We start from the raw sequence: 23343 nt of genomic DNA, 5'->3' as shown, positions 1-23343 counted from the left end.
TAAATAAATGAACAAATAAATAAATGAACAAATAAATAAATGAACAAATGAATAAACGAACAAATGAACAAATGAATAAATGCTTATTCTAAAATATCCTTGGGTACATACGCAATGTGAATTATGCGAATTGAAATAAATATAGAAGATTATTATATGTATATAGAAGGGAAAATTTAATTGTAAAAGTTTTTAGTAATATGTTATTTGCACTCAGTTTTTATTTGATTACCTATTATTATTATTATTGTTATTATTACTATTGCTATTACTATTTTATTATAATTTTTTTTATATCATTTTTCTAATTTTTTTAATCATAAAAATTAAAAATTAGTAATATTATTATAATTGTAGGAAACTGCAATATATAATACGTTATTCTCAAATTAACCTATTTATTTTTTATATCTTTTTATTTTTTTCATTTTTTTAATTTATTATTTTTATGAATTTTAATAAAGTGTTTTATATTTGCAATTCTATGAAATGATTTAGCATAGTTTTGATATATTTACATTAATTTTTTTTTTTTTTTTTTTTTTTTTTTTTTTTAACTTTGATAAAATAAGTTATTTTTCGTTAATTTTAATATTATATACATACATGTTTATATACACATGTTTATATATATAACTATATATGCGTGTATACGACACATAGAAGATAGAGTAACATTTGAATAAATCAACATCTCATGCCGTCTCGAATGTATAAAATAATAAAACTAATTAATAGCAATAATATATATATGTATTATTAGCACAAATAAAGTTAATTTTTTTCAAAAAAATTATACAAAAAAAAAAAAATATTAAATGAAAATAATTCATAACATTAGTATATTAACTTTATTCGTGCTGGCAATATGTGGTCTATTAAGTAATGAATTAAGACCAATTTTTGGACCTATTTTAATATTGTGTGAATCTGATAGTTTTGGAAATAACGGTAACAAAAAGTTAAACAGTAATAATAATCATATCATAGATACTAACAACTATTGGAATAATCCATATAATAGCAGAGTGTATAATAAATGGTGGGACGATAATTGGGAAGGAGAATCTAAAGATGATGTAGTTTTAAAGGATTCTATTGATACAATTTTATCTTTTACATCTAAAAAAAAACGAGATGTTGTACTTAAACACATTGATGAATTATTAAGTGGTCGATATAATGATTTAAAACCAAAAAGAGTATTAATAAGAATTTCAAATATATTGAAAAATGGAAATGTTGAAAGTTTATGTAATGCTAATAAATCATTTGTTGTAATTGGTTTACCTCATGTTATATTTAATTGCGATATATTTTATGATATAAAATTAGAAACCATAAATATATTAATTAAAAATATAATAAATAATTTAAGTGAGTGTGAATATAATGTCCAAGGCAATGATGCAAGCTTTATAACAAATGGATGTGTATCTCAATCTGATAAAGATATAATATATGGAAAAATTGAAAATAGTGAATCTATAGTAAAAGAAGGAATGTCTCCAAGTAATTTTTTTTATAATGCTATGATGCATTGTTCTGTTGACAATTTAGGATCCGGAGAAAAAACAATGATTTGTGTTCAAAAAGAATTAGCAACAAAAAATGTCCAATTATCAAATACTTGTTCAGAATGTTTTAAAGAATCTGTAGATTGTGGAAAATCAAATTGTTGGTTAAAATGTTTATTTGGAGATCCATGTTCAAATAAATGTTATAATTGTGGCTTGGCTTATTGTAATATTGATTTGGTCAAGTGTACAGGACTTTCTGATCTTCCCGCTGCGTGTGTGTAAAAACCGTTATAAATTTGATGGGGTTTGAAAAAAAAAAAAAAAAAAAAAAAATTTATTAATATCATTATGATGTATTACCCTAGACATTTCTACATATTTTTATTAATTTATATAATTACAAATGTGTATGCATATTTTCTTTTAATATTTGTTACATAAATATTTCGCTTTAAAATTATTTAAAAAAAAAAAAATGTACGTGTATTATGTGTGTACATATATAATTATAAAATATCAATGTTCTGCATCGTATGCTTAGATTATTTTGCTGTTTGCATTTCTTTGCCATTACATTGATACATTACAGTGTATATGTATGGATGTATATATATATATATATACATATTATTTTTATTCTTTCCGTTTTTTTATGTTTTTTCGTTTTTTTATTGTTTCATGACATTAATAATGAGATGAATAAATTGAAAAAACAAACGATCTTATTCGATCGAAACGACACATGATATATATAAAAAAAATAATAATTTGCGCTATCATAAATAAAGTAATTAAAAAAAAATAAGGAAAAAATAAACACGATAAAATGCTAAATATTATACATGTTAAACATGAAAAAAATATAGCTTTTTCACTAAAAAAATACAAATCATTAAAATAAATTCCATGTAATCTTTCATAAGGATTTAATGTTGTACAAAAACTTAATAACAAAAATAAATTACTTAAAGAATATCTAAAACCAAAACTTTTTATATTACCCACAAATATTTTAGGAATTGCAAATAAGCTTAATATTAAATATATAATCCATAGAAAAAAAAATAGCAAAAAAAATAATATTCTTTTTAATAATGATAATTCTGAAAAAAAACCCAAAACTCCCCATTCCATATCATAAACTTGTGTATTTTCTCTTAATAAATTTTCTTGCATTTTTGTCTTATCTCTTCATATGTCTTGTATTTAGAATATAGGCCGATATACATACCTATATAACAATAAAAAATAAACTGAACAAATTTTATTTTATATTTTTAACCTTGTGTGCGTTTTTTTTGGTGTAATATTTCCTTATATGTTCTTTTTTTTTTTTTTGCACATTTTTAAGATAATTAAATGTAAAAAAAAATATATAAGAAAAAATAAATAATATGATTAGTAATTATATAGTGAATTATGTCAATGAGAAAAATAAAATAGAATAGTTTACAACCATTTAATTCACAACACATTAGAATAAATATATACATATAAGACTAGTAATATTTTATTAAATTTTTATGATATAATTATCTACAAAATACCTTATTTATTTTTTATAGAAGTTTTAAAAAACAGTTTTAATATCGTTTAAAAGGTATATTTTATGCCACTTCAAATAATATTGAAGAAAATATACTAAAATAATTGTTAGAATAAAAAAATGTGCACTTATTTGTTCTTTTAGTAAATATGCCTACATAATAATAAATGTCCCAATTTCTTGCTCTTATATATTTTTTTATTACAATTTTGTAAACTTTAAATTATTTAATTTCAAGCTAAATGTTATACATGCATATACATATACATACACACGTAATGTATAAGATTTTTTCACAAAAAATAACATTACCAATATATGTTTGCATATATACACTATGTACAATAGCATGTTTATTTTTATTACTTTAATTAAACATAAAAAAGTTAATATCCTTAGAAAGAATTATAATAAAAAAAAAAAACATCATACAATTCTTAAAGATAAATAATACAATTAAAATTTGCAAATGCCAAATGAGTGTATAATATCATCATAAAAAAAAAAAAAAAAAAAAAAAAACTATCACGGAGATTTGTTCGTTTTTGTTAAGTTGTGTATATATATATACATATACATATAAATATACATATGCATACATGTATCTATACTTGTCTTAATTTCAAAATGAATATATAAATATATAAAATAAGAGAGTATATATATATATGGATGTATAATATATATCCGCATATATACTATATATGTGTATGAGCATTTGTGAAATATATAATTTAAAATAAGAAGAAAATAATACACATAAAATTTAGGGGGAAAAGAACAAAAAAATATTAAGGTTAAAACGGTAAATCTGAGGAATTGTTTCTACGAAATAAATTTTTAATATAATTATACATCCCACCAAGTATCATTTTTATTACATTAGGTCCGCCTGCATATTTAAAAATGAAGAAAATGATGGGGCATTGATTTGTTAGAACACACATGCGGATGTCATGTATATATATCATATTGAGAAGATAATGGGGACATAATGAGGCTATGGCCTTTTTTTAAAAATCCCTTATTTACCTGGTATATAAGAAACAATGAAAGAAATAAGTGCAAACATTTGAACAATGGATGTTATTAAGGCCTGAAAAGGGGGAAAGATATATTTGATAAATTTATATAAGCATTTCAAAGAGGTATATATATGGATGAACTATATTGGATAAGGCTTGTCCCAAACGCATATATGAAAACATAAACTTAGTAATATATGTTTTGTGATTACAAATAAATAAAAGGGTTTAATAATGGTAAAATAGAGGGTTGCAACTAGGGATAATATATATGCGCTTGTGAATGGAAGGCTAAAAAAAAAAAAAAAAAAAAAAAAATATATATATATATATATATATATATATATATATATATATATATAAAATTATGTAAAATGGAAAGGGACTTTATTTTGAAGGATTATGTACAAATTTGTATATTTTGATTTTCATTATTCTCACCGTTTTTTCTCAGTCAAATGAGCATATAAGTTAGAAAAGCCTTTAAGAAATGCCAATGATAAAACGAAACATATTGAAGATATTGTAAAGAAAAAGCCAAACTGTCTAGGAGTTATTACAATCATTGGTAATGTAAATAAGGATAGTATCATAAAAACAATACTAATTCCAAATAAAAGACAAAATAATGGGAAATTTTTATATGATAATAATGTTGTAAATGCATAAATTGAACTTGTAGAATTTTCTCTATTTTGATTAGTAAAAGATGGAAAATTAGAAAACATTGATCCTGTATCGGCAGTTGTAGAATTAGATATTAATGATGGTGAACTATTTAAATTTGTTTTATCTAATGTTTTTTTAATTCCTTTTTGTATACTTTCTGCCCCTTTTTTTGAAAAGCTTATAGCTTTTTCTAGTAATCCTTTTTCTTCACTTCTACTATTATTATCATCCATTGTTCCTCTCATAAAATCTCGATTTGTGTTTTGAAAATTATTGCTTTCGAAAAAAGATAAACCATCAAAATTATTTTCGCCTCCCATTTTATATTTTTTTGGGGAATAAAAAAGTGTAGTAATGTATTATGTGTACATAAAAGGTAATATGTTTCTGTATATATTTTGTAAAATAAAGAATAAAATTTTGATATATTTATAGGTTTTTTTGTATATATTTACAAGTTTTTTTGTATATATTTATAGGTTTTTTTGTATATATTTATAAGTTTTTTTGGATATATTCGATTATTTTTTTTGCTTTATTTGTTTTATTTGCTTTGGTTTGCTTTGGTTTTCTGTTAATGTGTACATATACTTAAAGTTGTATTATAGACACCCCCTCCTTATTTTCTATACGATGAAAATAAGAAATTATTTTATTCAAAAAAATAATATATTAATTATATTATGTATACATGTCTATTGCATATACATGCATATAACATTGATTATGTTCAGAAAAAAATATATAAATATGTCTATAAATAAATAATATATAATGAATAAATCGAACACATAATGCGTTTTTCAAAAAACGTATTGTTTTCATATATATTAGGAAATAGCTAAAAATTCAAGTTTATATATTTTATCAAAATATAAATTATAATTTAGAAGGAAAATTGTAGTATATATATATATATATATATTTATTTATTTATTTAATGCCAAAATGGGGTATTATAATTATATACTTTTTTTATACCTTTTTTGGTATTATATTATTATTATATTATTTAAATAGTATGGGCAAATTATTAATTCCCCTATTACAAACTAATAAAATGTTTTAGGTGCATCGTAACAAAAATAAAAAATTATATATTTATAAAAAATAATAAAATTATGTAAATTATGTAAATTATTTAAATATAAATATAAATATAAATTTTTGTTTTTCTTTAGTTATTTTTTTCTATCAAAAGTATTAATTTATATATATATATATATGTATACTATATACTAATATATTGGTCGAATAAAAAGTACATAAAAATTTATTAATGTATGGGATAAAACTTGGAATTATGCATCCTAAAATTGCGGCAAAAAAAAAGAAAGAGAATAATAAAATTATGCATAAATATATTATATCCCTAAACACTTATTTAATTAAGAAATATAAAAAATATGGTCATATCCATATATGTTAAAATGGCTAACAGCTAAAAGCAATATATATATATAATATATATATATATATTAAAATACTACATTTCCAAATATATTATTTTTTTATTATATATAAAATACCGCGTAGATTTTTTTTGAAACCCTGTAAAAGTTATTATTGATGAAACAGTAGGAAAAAAAGGAAAAAAAGGAAAAAAAGGAAAAAAAGGAAAAATAGGAAAAAAAGGAAAAAAAGGAAAAATAGGAAAAAAAGGAAAAAAAGGAAAAAAAGGAAAAATAATACTACGCCTTAAATATCTATATATACAAATCCATAATTTTTATTAAACATTATCAATAACAAAGTCCATTTTGTATTCATATATATAATAAATATAATTTGAATAACCCTTAATTTTAACGTTTATATTTTGAAATTATAAAAAAAAACGAAAGTTAAAAGCAAATAAGTTAGCAAAACTTGGATACTAATTAATTCCACATGTATCCCTTTATATATATACATATGTAGTTATAATAAAATAAACTAATTGGGTAATTTAGCATTTACATAATATAAAATATTTCTTATTTGTTCATAAGCTTATTATTTTTTTTTACACCAAAATGTAAATATTTAAAATTGTATAGACTATAACCACAAAATCGTAAGATTGTGGACAACAAAATATATCTTTTCACTTTTTTTTTTTTCTTTTTTTTTTTTTTTTTTTTTTTTTTAAAATAGTGGTAACATAATTAATACGACAATTATAGTAAATATGTGTTATATTTTTATTAATCCATTCTTATTTGGTATATCATAAAAATATGTCTATTATAAATATATCACAACATATTTGATTACAACATTATAATTAAAATGTGTTTTAAACTTTGCTCTTTTATGTTTGTTTTAAATTATTATTTTTTTGAAGAAATGAATTTATACAAAATGGGGGTAATTAATTACTATGCTATAACATATACAATTAAAATATAAAATGTTTGAAATTACAAAAAAAATAATTAATATGTAAATAACAATATGGTCCTTAAAATAATGGTGTTCTAAGCTTTTTTCTTTTTTTTGTATCCATATTCTTAAATGTATAACAAAAAAATAATGAAAAAAAATGAAAAAATAATGAAAAATAATGAAAAATAATGAAAAAAAAATAAAGCGACAAAAAACGATAGCCTACATAATATTTACACAATTGTCCAAATGAGGAAACCAAAAGAAGAAAAGTTTTATAACCAACCAAAATTAAAAATTTTGCAAACTAAAATTATGCTTTAATTAATTTTGTGTTAATCAATTTTGTGTTAATCAATTTTGTTGTGTATAATTTTCTGCAACGTGTCCTAAAATATAAATATAAAAAATAAAATTATATGTCTCACCAATGTTAAAAAAAAGAAAAGAAAAATATGTATAATTTTATTTAATTTTATTTCAATTTTATTTCAAAAATTTAGTTATTTTCTCAATTTATTCCATTTTTTATGCGTCTTATGTTTATTTTGTTCCCCTTTTTGAAAGAACATTATTCAGTACATGGTTATATGAGCGCTTCAAATTGTAGAATTATATGCATGTAGGCACGTGTATATATTTTTATTATCATTATTATTATCATTATTATTTTTATTATTATTATCATTATTATTTTTATTATTATTATCATTATTATTTTTATTATTATTTTTTATTGTCGCTCCTTTTCAGTACCACGAGCACGTGTACATATGTGTCGATATCTATTCACTTACATTCGTAAGATTATACGGTATGTTGAGCAAGAAAGCACACCGTAATAAGTGTATATTGCCAAAGTGTATATTGCCAAAATGTATTTACTTATTCTAACTCCAAAATAGTTTATACTTAAAACAATGTATTCCGCGCCATTCCTCGTTTCCTATAAATTTTTCCTTTATATATATATACATATTATAACGTATGAATTCGTTAAATTGTATAAAATAAGTCAATTAAATAGATATATAAAAAAGGTGAAAAAAAAATGTAATATAATATGGGTAAGAATGACATAAAATTACTATAATAAATTTGAAAAAGAGAGAAAAATTAAATTATAAACCTGTGTATAATATGCGCATATATATATGTGTGTGCATATCCAATGATAATATAAGTTGTCTTCTTTTTTATAAACAAATTATTGAAAAATGAATAAAATTTGATTTAACAACATGTGGATTCCCATATAGCATTACTAATAAAATAGGCATTTATGAGTGAACCTCCAAAATATCTGCCATTTAAGCATTGAAAAGCTTTTAATGATTCATCATTTTTGGTATATTTAATATAAATTTTACCATCTATATTTTTACTATTTAACCATATTTTAATAATATTACCATATTTACTACATTCTTCCCTTACATCTTCAATTATGTCACTAAAAAAATCAGGATCTGAACCAATGCTACTATCATTTGGTGAAAACATATTACATAAAACAATATTTGGTGTTATATTGTTTAAAGGGTTCGATACATTATTTAACGAATTTCTTGCCATAGCATTGGTTCCAGTAGCATATGTATTTGGAATCTAAAATGTAAAGAAAAAAATAATTTACATGTATATATAGAGAGAGAGCGACATAAAAAATGAAATAAATGTATAAAGATAATTTTTTATAAAAATCTTACCGAAGCATCAATTATTGTATCTCTTTGCAATTTTTGCATTAAAGCAATTTTGCTACTTGCCCCAGTTATTAGTCCACCACCATCATCATCATCATTATCAATTTTTTCATTATCTTGTTCCTCTTCTTTATTTGTAGATTTTTGTCCCCCTTGTGTTGCTGCTTTTATTTGATTCAAATTTGGAATATTCAAATCTTTTAATGCATCGCTTGCTAATAGATATTTTGAATCTTGAGCATAACTAACTTTTATTTCTCGACCAGCAACTTCCATTCCATTCATTACAGTCATAGCTTCAATAGCTTCTGAAGCTTTATGAAATTGTATGAACCCAAAACCTTTTGATTTACCAGTATATGGATCCCTATGTATTTCTACATCTAATATATCTCCAAAAGGATTAAATAATTGTTTCAATTCTTGTTCTGTTATATTACTTAAAGGACCTAATAATCCTCCTATATATAATTTTAATGGAATATCATTAGGATCAATTGGATGATGTTTAGTAGCTTTCGCTGCTCTATTTTTTTCGGCCTGAGATGATTGAACCTTAATTGGTCTATTTTTTAACATATAGCCATTAACTGATAATGCTTTTATAACAGAATCTTGTGTATAAAATTCTACATATGCTACACCTTTTGATTTTCCAGATCTTTGATCTTTTATACATTGTATATCACGAACTTTTCCAGCAACTTCTGAAAAAAATTCATATATATCTCTTTCATCTGCTTTTAAATCTAAATTTAATACTAATACTGTTAAATCATCTCTTTTTGCTTCTTCTAATTCTTCTTTTTTACGTCTTTCTTCTCTTCTTTTTTCTCTTTCAATTTCTCTTTCTCTTTCTTTTCGCATTCTTTCTCTTTCCCTTTCTCGCCTCCTCTCACGATCTCTATCTCTGTATCTGTTTCGCTCTCTATCTCTGTCTCTGCTTCTGTCTCTGCTTCTGCCTCTGCTTCTGTCTCTGCTTCTGCCTCTACTTCTGTCTCTGTGTCTCCTCCTTTCTCGCCTTTCATGCCTTCTTTTTTTGACACTTCTGGACTTATGTGACCGTTTTTCATCATCATCATCATCACTTGAATCGGTATCATTACTTGAATGAGATTTCCTTCTCCTTTTTTTATGATAATCTTTTTTATAACTTTCTGATTTCTCTTCCCTTTTTCTATTTCTTTCATCTTGATCGCTTTCTGAATCAGAACTTTTGTCTCTATTTGAGTTACTATTCCCTTCATCATTATAGTGCTTTATATTTTTATATTTTTCTTTTTTTCTTTTTTCGTTTTCATCATTGTCACTTTGTTCCTCTTCTTGGTCGCCTTGTTCTGAATGCTCCGAAAAATGTTTGCTATCGTTTTCTTCTAACTCGGTTTTATTTTTATTTTTATTTTTATTTTTTTGTGGTACTTCATCTTCACTACTATTACTGTTTTCATCTTTGTCGGTATCTTTCTCTTTCTCTTTTTCGCTCTCTTCCCCTTTCCTTCGGCCCCTTCTCGTTATATTACTTTTATTTCCTTTTTCCTTTGCATTTTGTTTTCGTCTTTTATCATTTTTCAATAAAGATTCTTCTTCTGTATTAGAATTATTTTCATCACTTTCACTATTATCATCATTAATTTGAGATTTTACATTTCCATTTATATTTTTTTTATTTTTCTTTTTGTCAAGAGTTGTTTCTTTTTCATCAAAATGTTCATTATCTTCTTCCATTTTTATCACATTTTTTTATGCAAAAGTTATGAAAAAAAAATATATAATATTTACAAGATATATATATAAATATGCGTAATGATAGAAAAATATAAAATAAAAAAATAGTAATAGTTATGAGTTAGCCAAAATGTATATTAAGCATGTATTACATGTATTGAGGTGTTTTTCCCTTTTATTTCAAATTTGATAATTAAAAAAATAATTATTATATATTCAATAATACTTGAAATCACCAATTTTCGCCTCCTTTATGTTTTCTAACTAAACATATAATATTATCCCTTTCATTAATAATTTTATTTTTCTATTTACAAATTTTCCATGCCTTTTATGGTATTTTCACAAGTTTATATCTTTGATTATCTTGAGCACATACAAGTGTACTAATATATAACGTGATACCTACGTTTTTACATTAAACTATTTTTTTTGCCGTAATTCAAAACTTTCCTTTTCTTTTATAAAGCATTTTTATTTTTCTCATAAAATGAGAATAAGCAAAAAAAACAATTGATTATTAATATTTTATCACCTTTTATTTTTGTAAATAATTTTTTTTTTTTTTTTTTTTTTTTTTTTTTTTCCTATTTTAATGCATTCTCCCTACTATATACAATATTTATATGCATGGTAATATTTTTTTCCTCTGAATTTGTATGAAATAAATCCGTTATATATCAAATAAATAATGAAAAAAAATTATATATCATTAATATTTATTTTTATGATTTCCTTTCGCCCCTTTATAGATATAAATACATAATAATGTTGTTTTAAAAAAACTCTATATATATTTATGTATTAATCTCTAAAAATATCATCTTCAATTTTCAAAATTTTATTATTTATAAAAAAAAAAATGATAATTCTATTATTATCAGTATTATGAAAATACTTATTATGCGTTTTCTATCATTGTATCATTAATAGGACATCATAGTATTTAACCTTTTTAAATAAAAAATTATAAAATGTTCTATATTTAAGTAGAGAAATCAACATATCCATATATCTATATATATATATATATATATCCATATATATATACATTGTTAAATCTATATTCGATAGCATACCAGTATATACAAGATAACAAATATAAAATGGGAAACATTTTTCATCTTTTTAATAAATGCTCAAAAATATAAAAGGAAAAGAGTCAAATAAACTGTTTTTCACCAAATTTTATTTTCACATTTGTCCACTTTTCAAATAAAATAAACAAGTATACTGATTTAACATTTTTGATGAAATGGCTAATTAAATATATTTTTAAAAATTCATATATGTATATATGTTTAATAATGAATAAAATTAATATATATTTTTTTTTAAACATTATAAAAAATAACAAATTGTAATCAAATCGCCAAGACAAGTTTTGTAAATATGTTGTTTGTATTATTCTCATAATGTGTATATATCTCGATTTAAATTTATAAATAAATTTGTATATAAAAAATAGTCAATATGGGTATAGGAAATAGTTGGAAATATAAATATGTATTATTTTTATTTGACACACTCATAGGAAATTAAAAACGTGTTATTTATTTGGAATGTACAAGCCTATTAAATTAGTAGTAATAATAATAATAAAATGTGTTGTTTATAAATTTTGGTATAGAAAAATTATAAAAATAAAATGACATAGTACCTTGATCATTAATTGATAAATAACATTCCAATACCTAAAGATAGACAATATTAGTGTAAAAATAAAATTTATTGTTGTAATAAAAATTTAAAAAAATAAAACAATCCTTATAATAGTTGTTGTTGGGTGTGTGATTTATTTTTTATAACATAAAAATAATAAATGTTTTGTATTATTAATTTTGGAAAATACAAAAAAAATGTGTGTATATACACATGTTATTGGAATATATAAACAAAACAAATTGAGAAAAAAAAATTAAAAAAATAAAAAAAAATCATGAATTAAAAAAAATTATGTTTCTCACATATATAGTATGAGAAAAATTATAAACTTATTCAAAAAAAATAGTTTTGTAACAAAGTGGTATCAATGACCATTTTATAACTCAACAATATCTTGATTAGCATCAAATGTATTGTCAAAAAAATTATTATTTACTATAAATTCAATACATTGCATTAATTTTTGTTCATACACATATATATCATTTTTCATTAATTGATATATAAGTGGGGCATTTTTATGAACATTTAATGAGTCAATTAGATTGTTTTTTTTTATTTTTTTGTTAAATTTTATATTTTTTTGATTATATTTATCTGAAATACTATAATAAGTATTTTCATATACATTTTTATAATTGTTTTCAATTAATTTATTTAATAAAGGAACAAATATAGATTTTTTTTGTGACTGAGTTTGATAATAAATATTTCTACCAATAGCAGACGAATATTTTTCTACTAATAATTTTTCAATCAAACTTGTTATTTTTTTTTGTTTATTTTTTTTTTCTTTTTCTTCAGAATTTATATTATTATTTTTCATTTCCATAATTTTTTTTTTTGTAGGATAATTTTTTTTTCGTTCTTCTATCCATTTTTGTATTTCTTCTTTGCTTTCTAAAATATTTTCATTTTTTTCATTTTTTTCATGGCTTAATAAATGAATATCAAAAAGATCAATATTATATATTTCTCCACAATTATCTATAGGGCATTTAATATGTTCTAATTTATTATGTTCTTCTAATTCTTTCTCATTAACTTCTATATTGCAATATTTGCAATAGATATTTTTTGATTCAATTTTATTTCCACTTTTTTTGCTTTCCAAATCATTATCAACTTTTTTTATATCTTTCTTTACACTTGTATGATTATTTAAAAAATTATTATTTTTTTTGTGTGTGTGCCCCTTTTTATTTATTTTTTTATTGCCCATGTAATTTATTGTATTCGCATAGTGTCCACTTTTATTATGACTATTGCTATTGCTATTGCTATTACTATTACTATTACTATAATTATAATTATTACTACTAATGTTGTTATTATAATTGGTATTATTATGATTGCTATTATTATTTACGTTTCCAGCGTTTAGACTGCTATTCACATTTAACTTATAATTTGTCTCGCCATTTATTAAATTATTTTTATAAGTAGAAACATTATTTGGTTGACTTGGAACATAAATTTTATTATTTTGTTGTAAATTATGATCATAGAAATTATTATAAATATTACTATTTGTTTCTCTAAAGTTGTTATAATTATTACCTATTATTTTTCTGTTTTTATTTTTATTTTGGTCATGATTAGTTGTCATATTGTTTCCATTCCAATTTATATATTCCTGTTTCATTATATAATTTGGGGGAATTGGTCCCGAATCAAAATTTGCATTCATTTTAAAATTATGTTGCATATATGCATTATTATTTAAGGAACCATTTTGAACATTTGAAAACGCATTTTTATTTACATATCCAGTTTTATTATTAATATATGCATTGTTTTTGTATGACGGATAAACAGTCATTCTTTTTTTTATATTCATATTATTTTTGTTAGAAAACAAATCTTGGTTTTCATTTTCAACATTATTATTATAACAGGTAAAATAATTTTCCAAATAGTTGTTATTATATAATTGCTGACTATCATTTTCCATCCCATTTATTTGGTTGTTTCTATATTTTGAATTTATTATGGTCTTATTTCTTTGGCAATTATATTCACTTATGTTTTCCCCTTCAAATGATTGACCTTTGTTTATTTGATTAGCATAGTTGAATTTTTCTCCATTTATTTTTCCATGATTAACATTATTTTTTTTTTCGTTTGTGTTATAAAATTTATTATTAAAAAAATTTCTATGTTTGTTTACAATTTCATCATCATTCATTTTATGTTGAAAATGTATACATATATATTTTTTCTTTAAATTTATAATTACTTGCAATTTAAAACATTATACCGATGTTCTATACAATTAAAAAAATATATATTATATATATATATTCCCATAAAATGTACCCATTAATTTATATATATATTAAACTAGTTGAAAAATAAAAGAAAGAATAACGAAACATATATTTGTATCTACAATGGGTATATAAATAGGGGTTTATTCAAGCACAAAACGTGAATAAAAAAAATGAATAAAAAAAATGAATAAAAAAAATGAATAAAAAAATGAATAAAAAAATGAATAAAAACAAATGAATAAAAACAAATGAATAAAAACAAAATAGTAAAAACAAAATGAATAAATTATATTCAATTTATTATAAAACGTTATTTTGTTATTTGGTACTATAATAATAATTTTTTTATTCATTATAATATTTATGTATTTTTTTTAATACATCATTGATTTGCTGAGCAGTAATATATCAAGTCGTTTTGCCCACGCCTTTACAACGGTTGAATTTTTTTTTGTTTTTTTTGTATTTTTTGTTTTTTTTCAATTCATTGATATCAGATTTGATTTATTCACAAATGCTAAAGATATTGGGAAGGACAATTATACTCTCATTTTTTCAACCTATAAATATATTTAAGTAAACCATTAAATATATCCTAAGTTTTAAAAATAAAATATTATACTGAAGCAAGCCATGGTACCAAAAAAAAAAAAATACGAAATTACAACAATTAATAATTTTGAAAAATATATTGATAATAATAAATGAAAATTTAAGAAAAAAATAAAAAGTATAATGATGCCTGTGAATGCTAACACTTGTTTCCTTCTCTCCCACATCCATAAATGAATAAACAAAAAATAATAAACATAAATATAAATATAAATATAAATATAAACATAAATATAAACATAAATATAAACATAAATATAAACATAAATATAAACATAAATATAAACATATATATAAATATATATATACAACTATGTGGCTTAAGGGAATAGAATATTTTTCAAGTAATGTATTACAACCTGTCCTCATTTAAAAAATGTAAAAATATATTAAAAAAATAAGTTCACCCAATTTTCTAAAGAATAAGATAACATAAAAATTTGATAATATATATAAATAATAATTTTTATGGATTACACAATTTTTCTTATTTATTTTAATTTCATATTAAATTAAGGGTTTAGGTATTTAATTTCACTCATTTTTTTTTCTCTTTATATTTTTTATAATTTTATGTATCACACATTTTTTCAAGCTAAACTTAAATGTATGAAATTACAATATTCAATAATTTCTTGTTTTTCTAATTGAGACTAAAAGGTTAATAAAGTATAAATATGTTTTATTGCTTCATTATTTTTATTGTAATTTATATATACGAATAAATGTCATCACTTTACATATAATGCGATATATACTTATTTTGCTTTTTGAAAAGCGAAAATAAATGAAAAGACAAAAACAAGCAAATCATATATGTGCAATTAATATAGTGAATAATAAACAAATCACCAATTTACGGAAACATAAATATATCCTTGTATGAAATTTAATGGAATAAAAAATAAAAATATTTTTAAAGCAATTTAAAATCGATATATATAAACAGACGGGCATAATATAAATATAAGCTAATTTTTTTTTAATTTTATCATATATTTATATTTCTTTTTAGCTATATGCTCATTCGTTATATTCGAATTTTCAATTAATCCGTCTTTTATTTCATTTTATTATATTATATTATATTATATTTTATTATTTTATTTTTTTTTTCTTCCATTTTTTGTGTAAATCCACATGGATATAGAGCAACCAGTTTTCGTAGATAACGATAAAATAAATGCAAATAATATTTGTCTACAATTAAACAAATGGGAAACAAGCAAAGAAAAATGTGAGGAACTTTTTAAAGACAAACAAATTATGACCCTAAAAGATTATATATCTAAATATGATGATGAAATAAAAAATAAAAAGAATAGTAATACAAGTGATAATACCATTGATAATGTAAAAAATGTAGGAATGCAAGATATTGTTATAATATGTGTTATAGTTAATATTCCATATCAAGTTAGAAAATATAATAATGAAAAATATATTTTCTGGGATGTATCAGATTTAGTAGATACACAAACAAGAATATTTTTAACCGGTGAAATTTGTGAACAAAACGAACATGTCCAAGAAGGGGCAATACTAGCTTTAGTAAACCCGTTTGTAAAAGATAAAGATCCACAATATTATAATTCTCGTATTATTGAAATATATGATAATAAAAATTTAATATTAATAGGATCTGTTGATAAATTAGAAAAATGTAAAGGTAGAAAAAGAAATGGGGAAAGTTGTAAAATTATTTTATATACCCCTTTATTTGGAAACTATTGTAAATATCATATTAAACAAGATAAATCAAAAAAAAGAAAAAAAAAAAATGAACAAAATGAAAATTATCAAAATAGAATAATTGAAAGAGAAGAAGCAAATACAGTGAACTGTACTGATCATATAAGTATAAATGAAAATGATACTGTGTGCTCTGATATAAATAACAAAGAAGATAAACCAAACAAAAAAAAAATTAAAAAAACAACCAAAAATAATAATGATACTGGAATAAACGGAGAGAAAAATGATGAGTCCTTTGATATTGACTCGATTATAAGTATGTACGAAAACAAAATAGTAGTTAAAGATAAAAAGAAAAAAATGGAACTAATTAATAACAGAATAAAAGAATTAGATGATTATTCAAAATTACATAATGAATCAATTGATATAGAAATGATAAAAAAAGAAAATTCGTTACATATGAAAGATGAAAATGGTCAAAGATCAATTAATAATATATTTTCTGAACAATGTCCTGAATTATTACATTTAATTAATAGAACAACCCAAAAAAATAAAGAAGAACAAGACACAAATACAAATTTAAAAACACAAGAAGAAGAAATTAAAGAAAATGAATTATCAGCTATTAATGAAGAAAAACAAAAAAAAAAATTTGAAAATTTTTTAACCAAATTAATTCAATTACAAAAATCAAAAGATGAAAATGATATAAAAACATTATTAAAAGGTTTAACTTATGTTACTAATAATTTTTATTTTAATTTAAAACATGTACATAATTCAAATATATTTGATATATGTTATAAGTTAATGGATCATCGAAGTGAAGAAGTAGCTATAGCTGCACTTCGATTTAAAAGAAAAATTAATCGCCTTTATTTAGATTATTATAAAACACGGCTTAAGAGAAAATCAAATCTTCAGTCATCAGTAGACCAAGATTATCAAGTATCAAAGAATAGTTAAATATGTCTTATCATTATTTCATGGCTTATAAAAAGCATGCACACAAATATACATTTATCAAAGATTTACATGTTTTATTATATTATATTACATTTTATTTTTTATTTTTTTCCAGTTTCTCTCCGTGTATGCATAAAACATGCGTACTTATATATTCGTTTTTTTTGTATATTCATTTTTAAACAAGTTAATTTTCATTTTATTTTGTCATTGGATACGTATTATACTTATATGCATATGTGTGTGCGCATTCTTTGATACAAATAAAAATGTGTTATATATTTATATTGGCATTTATTACATTTGATGACTACACAGCTATATACATATGTATAAGCGCCTTTAAATATTTGTTTAGTTACCTTTTTACAATTTTTCGTTCACTTTTTTTTATTTTAAAACCATCCTATACATGCATAAAAGAAAAAATAAATGTAACTGTTATATACAGAATAATTTTAGAATAATTTCTATATGTTTATTTACAAAAATAAAAGGGATAAAGGATATAATTTTTGTACACTTTTAAATTCTCACATTTAATACGTATATATATGTATATTTTTTTCCATATAAAAATTATGTTTGTGGTATACATACAAGAATAACAATTCCCTTATTCGTTTATAGGAGACACCATATATACATATTTGCATTGGCGATCTAATCTACTTTTGTTTATTTCATATAATGTGACATTTTATTATATATATAAAAATGCTAATGTTAACATTTGATTGTGTTATTAGCTAAATATGAATTTTACTTTTTATTTTAGCATTACCGTTTTCTTTCTCCCTTCGAATTTCCCTTTTTTGCGTTATTTTCGATATATTAAACAACATATCAAATGAACAAGCAAAACAAAAATAAAAAAGTAATATCAAAAATTATCATACCAAAGTGATAAACCTTTTAATGTTTGTAGATGAATGTCTTACTATATATATATGTATATATGTATATTATATATATAGCTAACTTTTTTTTTTTTTTTTTTTTTTTTTTTTTTTTTTAATAAGCTACCCATTAATTTATTAATTCTTTTACTTGAATATTAATTTTTATTATTTTTTTTCAATTTTATGATATAATCATAATTATTAAATTAAAAAAATATATAAACCATTTTGAATAAGACATTTTAGGGATATTTCCTTTTTATTTTTATTAAACCAAATAATCCTTAAGAAAATCGATTATACTAATGTTGTTTCGTTTGGATATTGTTTAAGGATTTCGGGCTTTAAACTTGCATACGTACATATATATATACATCTAATATTTGCACAGTATATACATTTACACAATATATAAGTTCGATAACTGAAATTAATAAATACCATTTTCAAGATGACTATAGAGATTCCTCTTTTACTGTCAACCACATTTCCATTACTTTGGAAATCAGGGCTAGCTCAGCTTTCGTTTGCCAAAACAGGAGGTTCCCTAGCAGCTGCAAAAGGAACTTCTCTTTTGTTAAGTAAAGTAGCATCAAGTGGTAAGGGGGGGCTTTTAGCTTCGACATCCTCACAACTCGATAACATAAAAGAAGCCGCTCAGAAATTAGTAGAGGAAATTGAAAAAAATATTAACTTAAGTTTATTATTTTATAATATAGAAGATGAAGAAACAGCTGGATATTATTTAATGAAAATGCGAGAACAAAATGAAGAAGCCTTATTATAATGTATGCATGTTATATGCACAAATTTGCACATGAGATAAGAATATAGTTAACAAAAAATCATTAAGATATACCATAAAATTTAAATTAATAAAAAGAAAAGACGTTACATAAATGATAATATTGCAAACAAAATATACCAATGGAATAAAATACATTTACATGTATTGTAAATATTGTCCAACTAGTTTTATACGATTATTATTTGTTAGTAGTTAAACCTGTTTTCAATATCTTAAATGAGGCAAAACGCCTATAATCGTTTTTAAAGCAGTAAACATAATATAGGAATTAGTATGTGCGAATATACACACAAGCCTATAAATATGTGACATTTTAATGTGTATATAAATTCGTATTTATATTTGTAGTGTTTAAAAAAATACATATTTTTGTCTTTTCGCTTTTCATATTATAATTATATTCAATTATACTAATTTTAAAATATAACTCATTTTGGCATTAAAAAAAAACATGTATATAGTCTTAATTGCATAATTCAAGGTTAACTTGATATTTATAAATGTTCACAAATTAGTTTTCTTTATGTTTTGGTTGAAATATTTTCATTAAAACGTAACAAAAATATGGATTTTTTTATAAATGGGAAACAATTTTAGTATTCTTCTAAATACTCATAATTTTTATAGTTTGTATAAAAATATAATTTTCTATATTGTGCAAAGAAAAAAAAAAAAAATTAATAAAATAAAAGATTATGTTTGTGAAAAGCGTTTATTTATATAGGTAATTTTTTTTTTAAAAATAATAAAAAAGGAAATATAATATATTTTTAATAAAAAGATAAAAATTATTTAAACAATATCAAATATTATAAAAAATGTTTTAAATTTATTGCTATATATATATAATGAATATTAGTGTTTTACAAAATTCTCCATTTGTAGAGGATTAAATGAAGAGGGGAAATACGCATATTATAAATTTGTATGTTATAAATTTAAATATATTAATACATGAATAATAATAATAATAATAATAATATTACAGTTTTAATTCAAAAAAAATCCCCATTTGTTTAAAGCGAAAATATCTTATTCGCTTTTTTTTTAGTTATGTAAAATAAAAATTGTATAAAATACGCTGGGGGAATATAATCATTTTTTGAAAGTTGCATTTTTACATAATTGAATAAAGTATTTGTTTAAAAATTGGTAAAGGAATATATACATATATATATATATATATACATATATATGCATATTTAAAGAAACTCAAAAAAATGTTTCCTAACAATGGCTTCAACGAAAGGATAGATCAGGTGAACTCTTACCAAAATAATAATAGAAATCCTTATCAGAATAATAATGAGAATTTTTATCAAAATCCTGGGAATATTATGCAAGGGGGCTACAACAATGGAGTTGTTAATAATATGTATGGAAATGATTTTATGAATAAAAATATGAACAACTATAGTAATGATATTTTTGGTAATAGCATGAATAATATGCCAAATATGAATAATAGCCAAAACCCAAATAATAATTTATATTTTTCAAACAAAAATGACAATATAAATTTTCCAAATCAAAAACCACTATTTACACAAACTAAACAAAATGTTTCAATTTTTGGAAATAAACCAAAAAACACACCTCTTTTTGCAAATAATAATGTTATAGGTGAATCCAAATTTGGTAGACCCAATCAAACATCAAATTTCAGATTTAATGATTTTGTAGGTAAAGATAAATCAATATTTGGAAATCGAATAAAAGAAGGAAAATCACTTTTTTCAAATTCAAATAACATGAATTATGGAAATAATATAAATTATGTAGGTATAGAAAATTCGGTTCCTAATAATAATATTAATTCATTAAATAATCAAAATAATAATTATGTAAATTATAATTGTGATTCTAGAGTAATTCCTCAAAATGTTGTTAATCCTTGTAACTATAATGACCCTATGGCAAAAAATATGAATTTTATGATGAATGCACAAGATAATAAAATGAATAATAATCCATATATGAATTATAATATGAATGGTAATAATTCCGTTGTAGGAAATTTTAATATTGGAGAAAATAATTCTACTATTTCTGGTATAAATAATTTATCATATAATATGCAAGGGCATATAAATTCTGGAGATAATATTATGAATGGTGGGGGTTTTAACAATATGAATACTGCCTATAATACATATGATATTAGTGGAAAAAATCCAAATATAATTAATTATCCCCAATTTAATGGTCAATCAAATTTAAACATGGATAATAAATTTATAAATAATAACGTAGGAAATATGCAAAATTATCAAAATATACTACAAAATAATAATATGAACAATGTAGCCAATTTTGGTTTAAATAATTCCAATTTGCTCGGTTCACATAATAATATTCTCAATAGTGGTATAATACATGATAATAATAAAAATATAATGGAACAAAATTATAATTTTAATAATATCGATTTTAGAAATCAAGCAATTCAACCAAATATACCTGACAGTAATCCTCAATATAATAATAACACAGCTAATTTGGGAATACAAGAAATGAATAATAATAATAATATGAAAAACAATACAAATGATATGGAAAATAAAAATAATGAAATTTTATTTACTAATGAAAATGAAATTATGTTTGAAAAAAATTATACTCAAATCGACAAGACAAAAAAAGTAAAATTTTTTAATGAAAACTTTATTAAATCTTTAGAACAAATAAATAATCACAATTTAAATAGTTATAATGAAAATAGATCAACTATATATACATTCCCAATTTCTCAACTATTTAATAATGCATCATTTTATTTGAAAGCAATTGAAGAGTGCAAAAAAGGCGAAAGATTTGATGTTGATAGTCAGTTATTTGATAAAATTTTTTCAAAAAATATTTCAAACAATTTTACAGTTTTAAAAAATATTGATACTAACAAAATAAATGAAAAAGATTTCGATCTAAGTATATATTATCCCTTATTACACGTTGAAAAAATTAAATTTAGAAATCCCTCCGAAACCCCTCAAAATATAAATCAATTGCTAGCTTCTCCATTTGAATTGGGGAAAATACCTGCAGTTATTTAAGGAGGATAACGAAGTTTATTATTCTCATATTACTCTAATTATATTGTTATAGATATATTGGTATACTGTTTTTTATATTTTTTTTTTCATATAAAAACATTTCAATAATTGTCAACACTTGTGTGTGTGTTTGGCATTTACTTAAAGCATGACTACTTTTTTTTTAATATTCACATACATATTATAAAAATATATACATATATATGTGCATATATTTTATTTGAATATTTACCTAATTAAAACCTTTTGTACTAACGTCTGATGTTTTAACATTTTTGATTTTTTTTTTTTTTTTTTTTTTTCCCTTAAACATTTTTTTTTTATTATAATTAAAAAAAATGTAAAACAAATTTAATTAAATGTTTTATATAAACTATCACTTCAAAATTATGTTTTAAATTGAATAACATAAAATTAAGATAATCTATCCAAATTGGATATGAAATAACACCAAGTATACAAAAAAAAGAGAAAAAATGTAAATAAATAAAACAATATACACATGTGTGTGTATTAATTAATTTACAAGGATTTCAAAAAAAATCCTCTAACTTCTATGTCCCACAATTTTACTGTATTTAGTATCACCATATTGTATGGAAACAGAAAAAAACAGAACAAATATATCTAGTTAAAATTTTAAAACATATTTTGAATTTTTATTAACGTCATATTATATGTAGAATAATATTTTACATTAACAAAAAAAATAATAAAAAAGAAGAAACGAAAAAAACTAATTAATATTATACAAACATGTGTCCTTTCATACACACACAAAACATGGAGGATAAAACTCTTATGC

General features: G+C 21.4%; 7 protein-coding genes across 7 annotated transcripts; 4 read left to right on the top strand and 3 right to left on the bottom strand.

The window, feature by feature from the left end:
* Nucleotides 1–818: 818 nt before the first annotated feature.
* On the top strand, nucleotides 819–1802 carry PY17X_1342000 (conserved protein, unknown function; the record flags this gene model as incomplete). Its single annotated transcript, XM_722503.2, has 1 exon — nucleotides 819–1802. The coding sequence occupies one exon, from the start codon at nucleotides 819–821 to the stop codon at nucleotides 1800–1802; it is 984 nt and encodes a 327-aa protein (XP_727596.2).
* Nucleotides 1803–3863: 2061 nt separating this feature from the next.
* PY17X_1341900 (protein transport protein SFT2, putative) lies at nucleotides 3864–5080 on the bottom strand (the record flags this gene model as incomplete). Its single annotated transcript, XM_022957192.1, has 4 exons — nucleotides 3864–3958; nucleotides 4099–4162; nucleotides 4304–4382; nucleotides 4533–5080. 4 exons carry the CDS (start codon nucleotides 5078–5080, stop codon nucleotides 3864–3866), a joined length of 786 nt encoding a protein of 261 aa, XP_022813650.1.
* A 3280-nt stretch (nucleotides 5081–8360) lies between these two features.
* PY17X_1341800 (splicing factor 1, putative) lies at nucleotides 8361–10558 on the bottom strand (the record flags this gene model as incomplete). Its single annotated transcript, XM_720800.1, has 2 exons — nucleotides 8361–8735; nucleotides 8837–10558. 2 exons carry the CDS (start codon nucleotides 10556–10558, stop codon nucleotides 8361–8363), a joined length of 2097 nt encoding a protein of 698 aa, XP_725893.1.
* Nucleotides 10559–12599: 2041 nt separating this feature from the next.
* PY17X_1341700 (uncharacterized protein) lies at nucleotides 12600–14411 on the bottom strand (the record flags this gene model as incomplete). The annotated part of the gene is made up of 1 exon (XM_720391.2): nucleotides 12600–14411. One exon carries the CDS (start codon nucleotides 14409–14411, stop codon nucleotides 12600–12602), a length of 1812 nt encoding a protein of 603 aa, XP_725484.2.
* Nucleotides 14412–16248: 1837 nt separating this feature from the next.
* Nucleotides 16249–17775, top strand: PY17X_1341600 (conserved Plasmodium protein, unknown function; the record flags this gene model as incomplete). Its single annotated transcript, XM_720392.1, has 1 exon — nucleotides 16249–17775. One exon carries the CDS (start codon nucleotides 16249–16251, stop codon nucleotides 17773–17775), a length of 1527 nt encoding a protein of 508 aa, XP_725485.1.
* A 1353-nt stretch (nucleotides 17776–19128) lies between these two features.
* On the top strand, nucleotides 19129–19464 carry PY17X_1341500 (conserved Plasmodium protein, unknown function; the record flags this gene model as incomplete). Its single annotated transcript, XM_718790.1, has 1 exon — nucleotides 19129–19464. One exon carries the CDS (start codon nucleotides 19129–19131, stop codon nucleotides 19462–19464), a length of 336 nt encoding a protein of 111 aa, XP_723883.1.
* A 1241-nt stretch (nucleotides 19465–20705) lies between these two features.
* PY17X_1341400 (conserved Plasmodium protein, unknown function) lies at nucleotides 20706–22538 on the top strand (the record flags this gene model as incomplete). Its single annotated transcript, XM_718789.2, has 1 exon — nucleotides 20706–22538. The coding sequence occupies one exon, from the start codon at nucleotides 20706–20708 to the stop codon at nucleotides 22536–22538; it is 1833 nt and encodes a 610-aa protein (XP_723882.2).
* Between the last annotated feature and the right edge of the window lie 805 nt (nucleotides 22539–23343).

Source organism: Plasmodium yoelii (assembly GCF_900002385.2).
Source record: "Plasmodium yoelii strain 17X genome assembly, chromosome: 13".
NCBI classification, from domain to species: Eukaryota; Apicomplexa; class Aconoidasida; order Haemosporida; family Plasmodiidae; genus Plasmodium; species Plasmodium yoelii.
Note: the sequence above shows the minus strand (reverse complement) of the source record. Positions and strands in the feature narration are given on the sequence as shown.